The sequence below is a fragment of the Lonchura striata genome, chromosome 10 (assembly GCF_050655825.1).
Source record: "Lonchura striata isolate lonStrDom1 chromosome 10, ASM5065582v1, whole genome shotgun sequence".
In the NCBI taxonomy this organism is placed as follows: domain Eukaryota; kingdom Metazoa; phylum Chordata; class Aves; order Passeriformes; family Estrildidae; genus Lonchura; species Lonchura striata.
The window spans coordinates 6,633,025-6,646,892 of NC_140712.1; the positions used below are offsets into that span (position 1 = coordinate 6,633,025).

The 13,868-nt window shown below is 55.6% G+C and overlaps 1 protein-coding gene across 1 annotated transcript; it reads left to right on the plus strand.

The window, feature by feature from the left end:
• Positions 1-3,271: 3,271 nt before the first annotated feature.
• INSYN1 (inhibitory synaptic factor 1) lies at positions 3,272-12,968 on the plus strand. Its single transcript, XM_085588552.1, has 4 exons — positions 3,272-3,429; positions 4,545-4,733; positions 5,577-6,051; positions 12,201-12,968. The coding sequence occupies exons 3-4, from the start codon at positions 5,839-5,841 to the stop codon at positions 12,846-12,848; spliced, it is 861 nt and encodes a 286-aa protein (XP_085444678.1). The 5' UTR covers positions 3,272-3,429; positions 4,545-4,733; positions 5,577-5,838; the 3' UTR covers positions 12,849-12,968.
• Positions 12,969-13,868: the final 900 nt, after the last annotated feature.

Consider the following 13,868-nt stretch of genomic DNA (forward strand, 5'->3'; position numbering starts at 1 on the left):
TCAAATACCCAATCTGAAATCCCCATTCTCAAACCCAAAACTCCAAATCCCAAATCCCCAATCCCCAAATTGCAAATCCCAAATCTACAAATCCCAAATCCTTCATCCCCAATCCCAAAGTCTTCAAATCCCCAATCTGAAATCTCAAATCTCCAACGCCAAACCAAAAATTCCAAATTTTTAATGCCAAATCTCCAAAACCCGAAATCCCCAAACCCAAACCCCAAAGGTACAAATCCCTAAATCCAACATCAAACAAATCCCATTCTCCAGGGGCTCCAGAAGATCCCAATCCCGCAGGAATTCCCATCACTTCCCCCCACAGGGAACAGGAATGAATCAGTGGAATTCTCCCCCCAACATTGGGAATTTTGGCGGGAAAAGACTCCAGGATGGGATTTTTTGGAGCTCCACCCAAAAGCCTCTAAATCCTGAATTCTGGAGGATCAAGAATCCATCCATCATCCATCATCCATCATCCATCCATCATCCATCCATCCATCCATCCATCCATCATCCATCATCCATCCATCATCCATCATCCATCCATCCATCATCCATCCATCCATCCATCCATCATCCATCATCCATCCATCATCCATCCATCCATCCATCCATCATCCATCCATCCATCATCCATCCATCCATCCATCCATCATCCATCATCCATCCATCCATCATCCATCCATCCATCCATCCATCCATCTATCCATCTATCCATCATCCATCCATCCATCATCCATCCATCCATCATCCATCCATCCATCATCCATCCATCCATCATCCATCCATCCATCCATCATCCATCATCCATCTATCCATCCATCCATCATCCATCCATCCATCCATCATCCATCCATCATCCATCCATCCATCCATCCATCCATCATCCATCATCCATCCATCCATCCATCCATCCATCATCCATCCATCCATCCATCCATCCATCATCCATCATCCATCCATCCATCATCCATCCATCCATCCATCATCCATCATCCATCCATCCATCCATCCATCATCCATCCATCATCCATCCATCATCCATCCATCCATCCATCCATCCATCATCCATCATCCATCCATCCATCCATCCATCCATCATCCATCCATCCATCCATCCATCCATCATCCATCATCCATCCATCCATCCATCCATCCATCCATCCATCATCCATCCATCCATCCATCCATCCATCATCCATCCATCCATCATCCATCCATCATCCATCATCCATCCATCCATCCATCATCCATCCATCATCCATCCATCATCCATCATCCATCCATCCATCCATCATCCATCATCCATCATCCATCCATCATCCATCCATCCATCCATCATCCATCCATCATCCATCCATCCATCCATCCATCCATCCATCCATCATCCATCCATCATCCATCATCCATCCATCATCCATCCATCCATCCATCATCCATCCATCATCCATCCATCCATCCATCCATCCATCCATCCATCATCCATCCATCATCCATCATCCATCCATCATCCATCCATCCATCCATCCATCCATCCATCCATCCATCCATCCATCATCCATCATCCATCCATCCATCCATCATCCATCATCCATCATCCATCCATCCATCCATCCATCATCCATCATCCATCATCCATCCATCCATCCATCATCCATCCATCCATCCATCCATCCATCATCCATCCATCATCCATCATCCATCCATCCATCCATCCATCATCCATCATCCATCCATCCATCCATCATCCATCCATCCATCCATCCATCCATCATCCATCCATCATCCATCCATCCATCCATCCATCCATCCATCCATCCATCCATCATCCATCCATCCATCCATCCATCATCCATCATCCATCCATCCATCATCCATCCATCCATCCATCATCCATCATCCATCCATCCATCCATCCATCCATCATCCATCCATCCATCCATCCATCATCCATCCATCATCCATCCATCCATCCATCCATCCATCCATCCATCCATCCATCCATCATCCATCCATCCATCCATCCATCCATCCATCCATCCATCCATCCATCCATCCCCATGTCCATCTCTCTCTCCCTGCAGGTCAGAGGTTGGATTGTGCTCTGGATCTGCAGGTGGATGCTTGGACTTTTCCACATCCCATAAAAATCATCCCCAAATCCCCGTGGAGTGGAGGCAGGGGGAGCATCTTTGGAGGAGGGGGGAAAATTGGAAGAGAGAGACTCCTCCCAAGTGAATATCCCCAGGGCTGCCTCAGTTTCCCAAAATCCTATTCCCGCTCCATCCCTGCTCCATCCCGGGGTCCATACCGCTCCATCCCTGCTCCATCCCGGGGTCCATACCGCTCCATCCCCTCTCCATCCCGGCTCCATCCCGCTCCATCCCCGCTCCCTCCCCGCTCCATCCCCTCTCCATCCCGGCTCCATCCCGCTCCATCCCCGCTCCCTCCCCTCTCCATCCCCTCTCCATCCCGGCTCCATCCCGCTCCATCCCCGCTCCATCCCGGATCCATCCCCTCTCCATCCCCTCTCCATCCCCTCTCCATCCCGGCTCCATCCCCGCTCCCTCCCCTCTCCATCCCCTCTCCATCCTCTCTCCATCCCGGCTCCATCCCGCTCCATCCCCGCTCCATCCCCTCTCCATCCTCTCTCCATCCCCGCTCCATCCCGGCTCCATCCCGCTCCATCCCCTCTCCATTCCCGGCTCCATCCCCGCTCCCTCCCCTCTCCATCCCCTCTCCATCCCCGCTCCATCCCCTCTCCATCCCCGCTCCCTCCCCTCTCCATCCCCGCTCCCTCCCCTCTCCATCCCCTCTCCATCCCCTCTCCATCCCCTCTCCATCCCCTCTCCATCCCCGCTCCATCCCCTCTCCATCCCCGCTCCCTCCCCTCTCCATCCCCTCTCCATCCCCGCTCCATCCCCGCTCCATCCTGGCTCCATCCCCGCTCCATCCCCTCTCCATCCCCTCTCCATCCCCTCTCCATCCCCTCTCCATCCCCTCTCCATCCCCTCTCCATCCCCGCTCCATCCCCTCTCCATCCCCTCTCCATCCCCGCTCCATCCCTGCTCCATCCCGCTCCATCCCGGCTCCATCCCCGCTCCATCCCCGCTCCATCCCCGCTCCCTCCCCGCTCCATCCCCTCTCCATCCCCGCTCCATCCCCGCTCCATCCCGCTCCATCCCGCTCCATCCCCGCTCCATCCCGCTCCGTTCCCGCTGCCGGTGCCTTTAATTCCCGTTTCCCGGCGCAGGCCCGGCCCCTCCGGTGACACAGCAGCGCCGGCGCGGGGCCGGGCGGAGCGCGGGGAGGCTGCGGCCGGAGCGGGGCCGGGCCGGGCCCTCCGCCGCTCATGGCCCTGCCCGGGGCCCGCTCCGCCCGCCCGGCGCCCGGCGAGAGCCCGGCCCTGAGCCCGCAGCGCCGCCGGTGCGTGCGGGGGTCCCGGAGAGGGGACACGGGGAGAGGGGATTCGGGAATTTGGGAGTGGGGATGCGGGATTCGGGCATGGAGGATGAGAGCGGCGGGGATGGAGGACGCAGAGAGCGGGAATCGGGAATGAAGGAACCGGGATGGAGGATTCAGGAATAGGGGATGGAGGAACCGGGGATGGAGGATGTGGGAACCGGGGATGGAGGAACCGGGGATGGAGGATGTGGGAACCGGGGATGGAGGAACCGGGGATGGAGGATGCGGGAACCGAGGATGGAGGATTCGGGAACCGGGAATTGAAAATTCGGGAACCTGGGCTGGAGGATGCAGGAAACCGGGGACGGAGGATTCGAGGATGGAGGATTCAGGACCGGGGAATGGAGGATTCGGGTACCGGGAATTGAGAATTCGGGAGCCGGGGCTGAGAGATTCGGAGAGCGGGGTTGGAAGCTGCGGATACCGGCACCCTCCATCCCCGGAGCCCCGGAGGACGCGGGGACCAGGGCTGGGGATTGCCGGTACCGGGGCTGGGGGATGTACCGGGGATGTACCGGTACCGGGGCTGGGGATTGCCGGTACCGGGGATGGGGGATGTACCGGGGATGTACCGGTACCGGGGCTGAGAGATGCCGGTACCGGGGCTGGAGGATGCCGGTACCGGGGCTGAGGGATGCCGGTACCGGGGCTGGGGGATGCCGGTACCGGGGATGGGGGATACCGGTACCGGGGCTGGGGGATACCGGTACCGGGGCTGGAGGATGCCGGTACCGGGGCTGAGGGATGCCGGTACCGGGGCTGAGAGATGCCGGTACCGGGGCTGGGGGATGCCGGTACCGGCGAGGGAAACGCGGCCCTACCGATCCCCCTCCCCGTGCGCACCCCCGCGCCGGCTCCCCCCGCCCCGCCCCGCTCCTCCCGCGCCGTTCCCGGTTCCCGAGGGGGCACTCGGGGGCACGGCGCCTTCTCCCCACGCCGCGGCCGGGGCGGGGCCGGCACCGGAGCGCGCCGGGGTGGGGGGATGGCAGCGGGAGGAGCCCCGGGGCCGCTGCCACCCCGCGCCGGGCTGTCCCCGCCGGGCTGTCCCCGCCGGTAACGTGTCCCCCCCGCCACAGCGAGCGGAGCAGAGCGGCCCCGGTCCCCGCGGAAAAGCCCTGAGGGAGGCGGGAGCCGGCGGCGAGGAAGAGGAGGAGGAGGAGGAGGAGGAGGAGGAGGAGGAGGAGGAGGAAGCGAGGGAAGGAGCCGGGGGAAAACAGGAGCGGGAAGAGCTCGGAGCGGAGCCCGGGAGCGGCCGGAGCGCGCCGGTGAGTGCAGAGCGTCCCCTGTCCCCGGGGTGTCCCTGTCCGCGGCCCCCTGTCCCTCTGGGTGTCCCCCAGTCCCTCTGGGTGTCCCTGTCCGTGTCCCTGTGTCCCCCTGGCTGTCCCTCTGTCCCCCTGTCTGTCCCCCTGTTACTCTGGGTGTCCCTCTGGGTGTCCCTGTCCCAGTCCGTGTCCCCCTGTCCCTGTGGGTGTCCCTGTCCATATCCCTGTGTCCCTGTGGGTGTCCCTGTCCGTGTCCCCCTGTCCCTGTGGGTGTCCCTGTCCATGTCCCCCTGTCCCTGTGGGTGTCCCTGTCCGTGTCCCCCTGTCCCTCTGTCTGTCCCTGTCCATATCCCTGTGTCCCTCTGGGTGTCCCTATCCGTGTCCCCTTGTCCCTCTGTCTGTCCATATCCCTGTGTCCCTGTGGGTGTCCCTGTCCGTGTCCCCCTGTCCCTGTGGGTGTCCCTGTCCGTGTCCCCCTGTCCCTCTGGGTGTCCCTGTCCGTGTCCCCCTGTCCCTGTGGGTGTCCCTGTCCGTGTCCCCCTGTCCCTGTGGGTGTCCCTGTCCGTGTCCCCCTGTCCCTGTGGGTGTCCCTGTCCGTGTCCCCCTGTCCCTGTGGGTGTCCCTGTCCGTGTCCCCCTGTCCCTCTGTCTGTCCATCCCCCGGCGGTCCCACCCTGCCAAGCTCAGCCTGGGGAGGGGACAGCGGGAGCCCACGTGGGGCGGGGAAGGGGGGGTGACATTCCCAGCGACATTCCCGACCCCCATCCTACCCCCCACAATTTGCGGGCAGAAGCGACCGCAACCCTCCCCAAGAACCTTCCCGTCCCTTGTCCCTCTGTCCCCGCAGGAGGACAGCCGGACACCGGACCCGCCACCCCTCCTCCTCCTCGGCGACACGCGCTGGAATTCCGCTTCCGAACAAACCCCATCCTCTCCTCTCCTCCTCCTCCTCCTCCTGCCGCCGCCACCACCGGCGGTGTCACCGCAGGGCCGGAGCGTCCCCGCATGGTGCAGCCGCGGCGGCGTTAAGATGGTGAGAGCTGGCCGGGCCGGGCCGGGCGGGGAGGATGAGCAGCGGCGCCGACACCGGCCCGGCCGCTTAGGGCACGATGGACTCGCGGAGCCGCCGGGATGCGCAGCGCACGGAGCGAGCCGCCCGCGGCACCGCCAGCACCGCCACCGCCACCGGCACCGGCACCGGCACCGCGCCCGGGCGGGGCGAGGCAGAGCGGGAGCGCATCCGCGGCCGCATGAGGATGGTGATCGGGCAGCTCGAGGGCATCCTGCGGGAGCTCAAGGAGGTGGCCAAGGAGCTCCGGGAGGTGCGGAAATAGCCGCGGGGGCCGGGGGACGCCCCAAAGGGACGGGCTTGATTGCTCGGGTCGGTTCCTTCGCGGTTCGGGATGTGGCAGAGCCACGGGGGGATTTGCCCTGAGGTGGGGTGGCAAAGAAGGGGAGGAAATTTGGGAGTTCCAGAAGTGGATTTGTAAAAAAGGGGAGGAAATTTGGGAGTTCCTGAGGTGGATTTGTAAAAAAGGGGAGGAAATTTGGGAGTTCCAGAAGTGGATTTGTAAAAAAGGGGAGGAAATTTGGGATGTCCCTGAGGTGGATTTGTAAAAAAGGGGAGGAAATTTGGGAGTTCCAGAGGTGGGTTTGTAAAAAAGGGGAGGAAATTTGGGAGTTCCAGAGGTGGATTTGTAAAAAAGGGGAGGAAATTTGGGAGTCCCTGAGGTGGATTTGTAAAAAAGGGGAGGAAATTTGGGAGTCCCTGAGGTGGATTTGTAAAAAAGGGGAGGAAATTTGGGATTTCCAGAAGTGGATTTGCAAAGAAGGGGAGGAAATTTGGGAGTCCCTGAGGTGGATTTGTAAAAAAGGGGAGGAAATTTGGGATTTCCAGAGGTGGATTTGTAAAAAAGGGGAGGAAATTTGGGAGTTCCTGAGGTGGATTTGTAAAAAAGGGGAGGAAATTTGGGATTTCCAGAAGTGGATTTGCAAAGAAGGGGAGGAAATTTGGGAGTTCCAGAAGTGGATTTGTAAAAAAGGGGAGGAAATTTGGGAGTCCCTGAGGTGGATTTGTAAAAAAGGGGAGGAAATTTGGGAGTTCCAGAAGTGGATTTGTAAAAAAGGGGAGGAAATTTGGGAGTTCCAGAGGTGGATTTGTAAAAAAGGGGAGGAAATTTGGGAGTTCCAGAAGTGGATTTGTAAAAAAGGGGAGGAAATTTGGGAGTTCCAGAGGTGGATTTGTAAAAAAGGGGAGGAAATTTGGGAGTTCCAGAAGTGGATTTGTAAAAAAGGGGAGGAAATTTGGGAGTTCCAGAGGTGGATTTGTAAAAAAGGGGAGGAAATTTGGGAGTCCCCTGAGGTGGGTTTGTAAAAAAGGGGAGGAAATTTGGGAGTTCCAGAAGTGGATTTGTAAAAAAGGGGAGGAAATTTGGGAGTTCCAGAAGTGGATTTGTAAAAAAGGGGAGGAAATTTGGGAGTTCCAGAGGTGGGTTTGCAAAAAAGGGGAGGAAATTTGGGAGTTCCAGAGGTGGATTTGTAAAAAAGGGGAGGAAATTTGGGAGTTCCAGAAGTGGATTTGCAAAAAAGGGGAGGAAATTTGGGATTTCCAGAGGTGGATTTGCAGAGAAGGGGAGGAAATTTGGGAGTTCCAGAAGTGGATTTGCAAAGAAGGGGAGGAAATTTGGGAGTCCCCTGAGGTGGATTTCAAAAAAAAGAGGAAATTTGGGCATCCTTGGGCTGGACTTCCAAAAGAGAGGAGAAAATACTGGAGTCTCTGACATGGATTTCCAAAAAAGAGAAGGAAATTTGGGAATCCTTGAGATAGATTTCCAAAAGAGAGGAGAAAATTTGGGTGTCCCTGGGCTGGATTTCCAAAAAAGAGGAGGAAATTTGGGTGTTCCTGAAGTGGATTTCAAAAAAAAGAGGGAATTCGGGCATCCTTGAGGTGGTTTTCCACAAAGAGAGGAGGAAATTTGGGTGTCCCTGGGCTGGATTTCCAAAAGAGAGGCGGAAATTTGGGAATCCCTGAGGTGGATTTCCAAAAAAGAGGAAATTTGGGAGTCCTTGAGGTGGATTTCCAAAAAAAGAGGAGGAAATTTGGACATCCCTGTGGTGGATTTCCAAAAGAGAGGAGAAAATTTGGGCGTTCCTGAAGTGGATTTCCAAAAAAGAGGAAATTTGGGAATCCTTGATGTGGATCTGCAAAAGAGAGGAGGGAATTTGGGAATCCCTGAGGTGGATTTCCAAAAAAGAGGAAATTTGGGAGTCCTTGAGGTGGATTTCCAAGAGAGAGAAGGAAATTCAGGAGTCCCTGGGCTGGATTTCCAAAAAAGAGGAAATTTGGGAATCCTTGAGGTGGATTTCCAAAAGAGAGAAGGAAATTTGGGAATCCCTGGGCTGGTGGCTTTGAGCCCAGGTGGGATCATGGATTGAGGTTCCCTTAGGGCCACCAAAAATCCTGGAATTGTGACACTGGGGTGTCCCCATGGAGGATTGGGGAATGTCCATCCCAGTGTCCATCTCTGCTCAGGGCCACCAAAGTGTCCTGGACTTGTGACATTGGGGTGTCCTCATGGAATTTTTGGGATGTCCCTGGCTGGTGGCTCCGAGCCAAGGTGGGATCATGGACTGGGGTCCCCTCAGGACCACCAAAAATCCTGGAATTGTGACACTGGGGTGTCCCCATGGAATCTTTGGGATGTCCCTGGCTGGTGACTCTGAGCTGAGGTGGGATCATGGATTTGGGTCCCCTCAGGGCCACCAAAGTGTCCTGACCTTGTGACATCCTGGTTTTCCTGGTTTTTCTCCTTCCTTCCTTCCCATCCCTTTGTGTCCGGAATCATTCCCGGCCGTTCTGTGCCGGGGAAAACCGTGATTAAAATCCATGGATGGAAAAATCCCCAAATCTCCGTTCAAACCACCCCAAAAATTCCCATGGGAAGGGCCCATCCCGTCTGGAATTTCTGCAATGGGATCAATGGGGTTCCCTCACAGCCTTTTCCCTGGAAAAATCCTGCCGGCGATCCCGATGGGAATAAATTCCCAAATAATGCTGGGATCAATAGGGGATTAACCAGGAACATCCAGGGGTTGTCACCCCAAAAAAAGCAGCTTTGGGAGAGGGTTGGGAATTATTTAGGAGCGGGATTTTGGGGGGATTTTGAGGAATTTTGGGAGCTGGGTATTGAGGACTTTGGGAATTGGTTTGGGAGATTTTGGGAGTGGGTTTGGGGGATTTAGGGAATTGGTTTGGGAGATTTTGAGAGTGGGTTTGGGGATTTTGGGAGTGGGTTTTGGGGATTTTGGGAATTGTTTTGTGGGATTTGGGAGCTGGGTTTGTGGGATTTTGGGAGCAGTTTTGGTGGGGTCCAGGCCTGGATCTCTCTATCCTGGGCTCAGATCCACTTCCCAATCCTCTTCCCAAACCCCTGTGGGGATGGACGGCCTGTCAGATCCCACCCCTTTGATCCCGTTGGATCCCAGCCCTTTGACCCCTTCAGATCCCAAACTTTGATCCCATTGGATCCCATCCTTTGATCCCACCAGATTCCAAAGTTTGGTCCCATTGGATCCCATCCTTTGATCCCACTAGATCCCAAACTTTGATCCCATTGGAACCCAAACCCTTGATCCCATCAGATCCCATCCTTTGATCCCATTGGATCCCAAACTTTGATCCCATTGGATCCCATCCTTTGATCCCACCAGATCCCATCCTTTGATCCTATCAGATCCTATCCTTTGATCCCACCAGATCCCATCCTTTGATCCCGTCAGATCCCATCCTTTGATCCCATCGGATCTCAAACCCTTGATCCCATCGGATCCCATCCTTTGGTCCCATCAGATCCCAACCCTTAGGATCACGACATCCCAACACTCTGATTCCATCAGATCCCACCCCTCTGATCCCAGCCCAAAATCCAGGATCTGGAGCCGCCAATCCCAACCCCCAGCAGGAGCCTCCAGCTTGGCTTGCAGCCAAAATTCCCAAAATCCCATAAAAACAAGGATGGGGCTCCAGCTGTCCCACATCTGCCCGAGCTGGGTGGGAACAGCCGGGATTTTATTGGGAAGCTCCTGGCTGACACCAGGGACTCATCCCAAACTTTGTCCCCTGTTTGGAGGGGACAAATCCCCCCCCAATTCCCTGGGAATGTCCCCAGGGATTTATCCCAAACACCCTCATGGGCTTGGAGGGGACAATTCCTCCCAAATTCCCTCATCCCAAACCCCCTCCCCTGCTTGTGGGGATGAATCCTTCCCAGTTTCCTGGGAATTTTTCCCTACAAGTGAAGAGGGGGTTCAGGATGAATCCCTGGGGATGTTCCCAGGAAATTGGGGGGATTTTTTCCCATATAAATACACGATGAGGTTTGGGATGAATCCCTGGGGATGTTCCCAGGAAATTTGGGGAATTTTTTCCCCTATAAACACATGATGAGGTTTGGGATGAATCCCTGGGGATGTTCCCAGGAAATTGGGGGGATTTTTTCCCCCTCCAAGCTGGAAAAGCTCCGCCAGACTCCGTGAGGGAGGGAAAGGGGGGGAGTAAATCCCAAATCCTTCTTTCCGTGTTAATCCCCCGCGGGAGCCGGGTGTCACCGAGGGATTTAACCCCCGGTTTAAAATAGGGAATGATCCTAAAAATAGCCTGGAGTGACACTAATCCCAGGATGGGGAGAGCCACAAGTGACACCAATCCCAGGATGGGGACGGGATTGGGATTGGGGACAGGATTGGGATGGGAACACCAATCCCAAGATAGGGACGGAATTGGGATGGGGACACCAATCCCAAAATAGGGACGGGATTGGGATGGAGACAGGATTGGGATGGGAACACCAATCCCAAGATAGGGACGGAATTGGGATGGGGACACCAATCCCAGGATGGGGATGGGATTGGGATTGGCATTGGCATTGAGTTGGGGACAGGCACAAGTGACACCAGTCCTGAGATGTGGCCAGATTTAGGATTGTGATTGTGCTTGTCCTTGTGATTGTGATTGGGACTGTGATTGTGATTGTGATTGGGATTGGGATTGGGTTTGAAATTGTGATTGGGATTGTGATTGGGATTGGGATTGGGATTGGGATTGGGATTGGGACTGTAATTGGGATTGGGTTTGGAATTGTGATTGGGATTGTGATTGTGATTGGGACTGTGATTGTGATTGGGATTGGGATTGGGATTGGGTTTGGAATTGTGATTGTGATTGTGATTGTGATTGGGATTGGTCTTGGAATTGTGATTGGGATTGTGATTGGGACTGTGATTGTGATTGTGATTGGGTTTGGGACTGTGATTGGGATTGGGTTTGGAATTGGGATTGAGATGCACTTCTGGCTGTTCCTGCTCCATCCCGGTCCCTTCGGTGAGGCTGGGAAGGGGCCTCAGGTGACAGGGACATGTTGGCCCTGTCCCAGGGCTGAAATTCCCATGGGAAACAGAGGAGATATTCCAGCAGAACCATTTGGTAACGGGATATTCCCAAAGATTCCCAGCCTTCTTCCCAATTCTTCCTTGTCCCAAAAATGGAGAGGCCAGAAAATCCCTTTTTTTACTCTCTTCCTCAAGTTCAGCTCTTTCTTTCCCAAAAAAGAGGAAAAAATAAAAGGAAAAGGGATCGGGAAGGGGAAAAACGAGTTTTTCTGATTTCCAGGCTTCCCTGGGGATATTCCAAACAAGCTTCAAAGCCAAAGCTGGAGGGATGGAAGGTTCCCATTTTATCTGGAAGTGCTGGGGTGGGGCAACAATGCAGAAATCCAAGGGGAGGTGTTGGGACCATCCATCCATCATCCATCATCCATCATCCATCCATCCATCCATCCATCCATCCATCCATCCATCCATCCATCATCCATCCATCATCCATCATCCATCCATCCATCATCCATCCATCATCCATCCATCATCCATCCATCCATCCATCATCCATCATCCATGCATCATCCATCCATCCATCCATCATCCATGGATCCATCCATCCATCCATCATCCATCCATCCATCCATCATCCATCCATCATCCATCATCCATCCATCCATCCATCCATCATCCATCATCCATCCATCATCCATCATCCATCCATCCATCCATCATCCATCATCCATCCATCATCCATCCATCCATCCATCATCCATGGATCCATCCATCCATCCATCATCCATCCATCCATCCATCATCCATCCATCATCCATCATCCATCTATCCATCCATCCATCCATCCATCATCCATCATCCATCCATCCATCCATCCATCATCCATCCATCCATCCATCCATCATCCATCACCCATCCATCATCCATCATCCATCCATCCATCATCCATCCATCCATCCATCATCCATCCATCCATCATCCATCATCCATCCATCATCCATCCATCCATCCATCCATCCATCCATCCATCCATCCATCATCCATCCATCCATCCATCCATCCCCGTATCCATCTCTCTCCGCAGGTTGTGTCCCAGATTGACCGCCTGACGTCGGACTTCGCTCTGGACCTGGAGCCGGACGCTTGGACTCCGGCCACGGCCAGCAGCACGTCCAGCAGCGACCGGGGCGGCGCCAGCCTCGAGCTGGGCCCGCTGGACTTCGCCGCCTCCGACGTCCTCTCGGACAGCTGGGAATTCTGCTCCTTCCTGGACGCCTCCACGCCCTCGGACCCCGGCGATTGCCTGGAGCCGCCGCGGCTGCCGCCGGCCCGGCTGATGAACGGGGCGGTCCCCGTGGCCAACGGTCCCCGCGGGGGCGGGGGGACCCCGGATTCCTCCAGCGAGGAATGCTTCGGGAGTGCCGCCGTTCCCAAAATCCCGGCGCAGCAGCGGCCGGCGGGGACGCGGGAGCGCGTCCGCTTCAGCGACAAGGTGCTCTACCACGCCCTGTGCTGCGACGACGACGACGGCGACGCCGACGTTCCCGACGTTCCCGATGATCCCGACGATCCCGCCGGGAAGGGGCCTCGGGAGCAGCCCCCGAGGAAGCCGGGCGCGATCCCGATCCGCAGGGCCACCAGGAACAGCAGCACCCAGACCGTTGCCGACAAGAGCACGCAGACGCTGCTGCCCTACGTCCCGGCCAGGCAGAGAATTCCCAACAAAAACTGAACCCGGATCCGGGTTTGGGAAGGGTTTGGGGGAGGGGGAAAAAATCCCTGGGAAAGGGGCTGGAAAAGATCTATATATAAATATAAATATATATTTCAATAAATCCGTACTCCTCATAAACGCCGAGTGAGAAGGTGGCAACAAATATCCCGATATCCCGATATCCCCATGGTTTTCCAGGCTCAGGGAATTTTAAATGCCTTTTTTTTTTGATGGATAGAAGGATATCAATGATATCCTTCAATAAATCATCCAGCACGGAGAAATCCCGACCGCGACGCGGATGTGCCAGGAGGGGCCGGTCTCCATTCCGGAGGGCGGGAATGACGCAGGGATTGGGATGTGGGAATGCTGGAGGGGGTGGCAGGATTGGGAAGGGGGAATTTCCCGAATTTCCCTTCCCTGGGATGTCTTATCCCTGTTCGCTTTAGGGAAAATCAGTGGGGTCGGATTTTCCGGCTGAGGGGATGGTGGCTCCAGGATGTCACCGGAATGTCTTTCCCAACTCTGAGAGGGACAACGAGGGGACCACCAAAACCCCCGGGAACGAGGACCTGGCCTTGGGAACTCCTCCCCACTGCATTCCCAACTTTTCTGGTGGAATTATCCCCGACCCCATGTCCTGCATCCACCCGAAAATGCTGGATTTGGAGCTGCAGTTTTCCTGGGCTCCCTAATCCCGCTCTTCCACGTGCAAACCCTGATTTTTCAGGGAAAGAAATCAGGTCCTGCTCTTGGAAATGAAGGAATCTGAAGCTCCAAATCCACCCCGGGCGTTTTTCTGAGGTATCCAAAGGGGTCAGAGCAGCAGCTGCTCCCGGGACAACATTCCCGTGTCCTTCCCGCTGGCGCCTCATCCCGCAGGGACACATTTCCACCCCGGAGCATTCCTGGCACGAGGTTTTCCAAGGTTTTTCCGAGCCAAAAGTGCCACACCTCAGCTCCCGATTGTCCATCCAGGTGGGAAGAGCTGCCTTCCCGAGCTTTTCCAGGCATCATCCCGGAGCCGGGACCGTGGGA

What these genes read in the sequence shown, in the direction of transcription:
- INSYN1 (XM_085588552.1), top strand. Translation starts at nt 5,839, where the DNA reads ATGGACTCGCGGAGCCGCCGGGATGCGCAGCGCACGGAGCGAGCCGCC. An exon ending in TGGCCAAGGAGCTCCGGGAG is followed by an intron (nt 6,052 to 12,200) that starts GTGCGGAAATAG and finishes CTCTCTCCGCAG; the next exon opens with GTTGTGTCCCAGATTGACCG.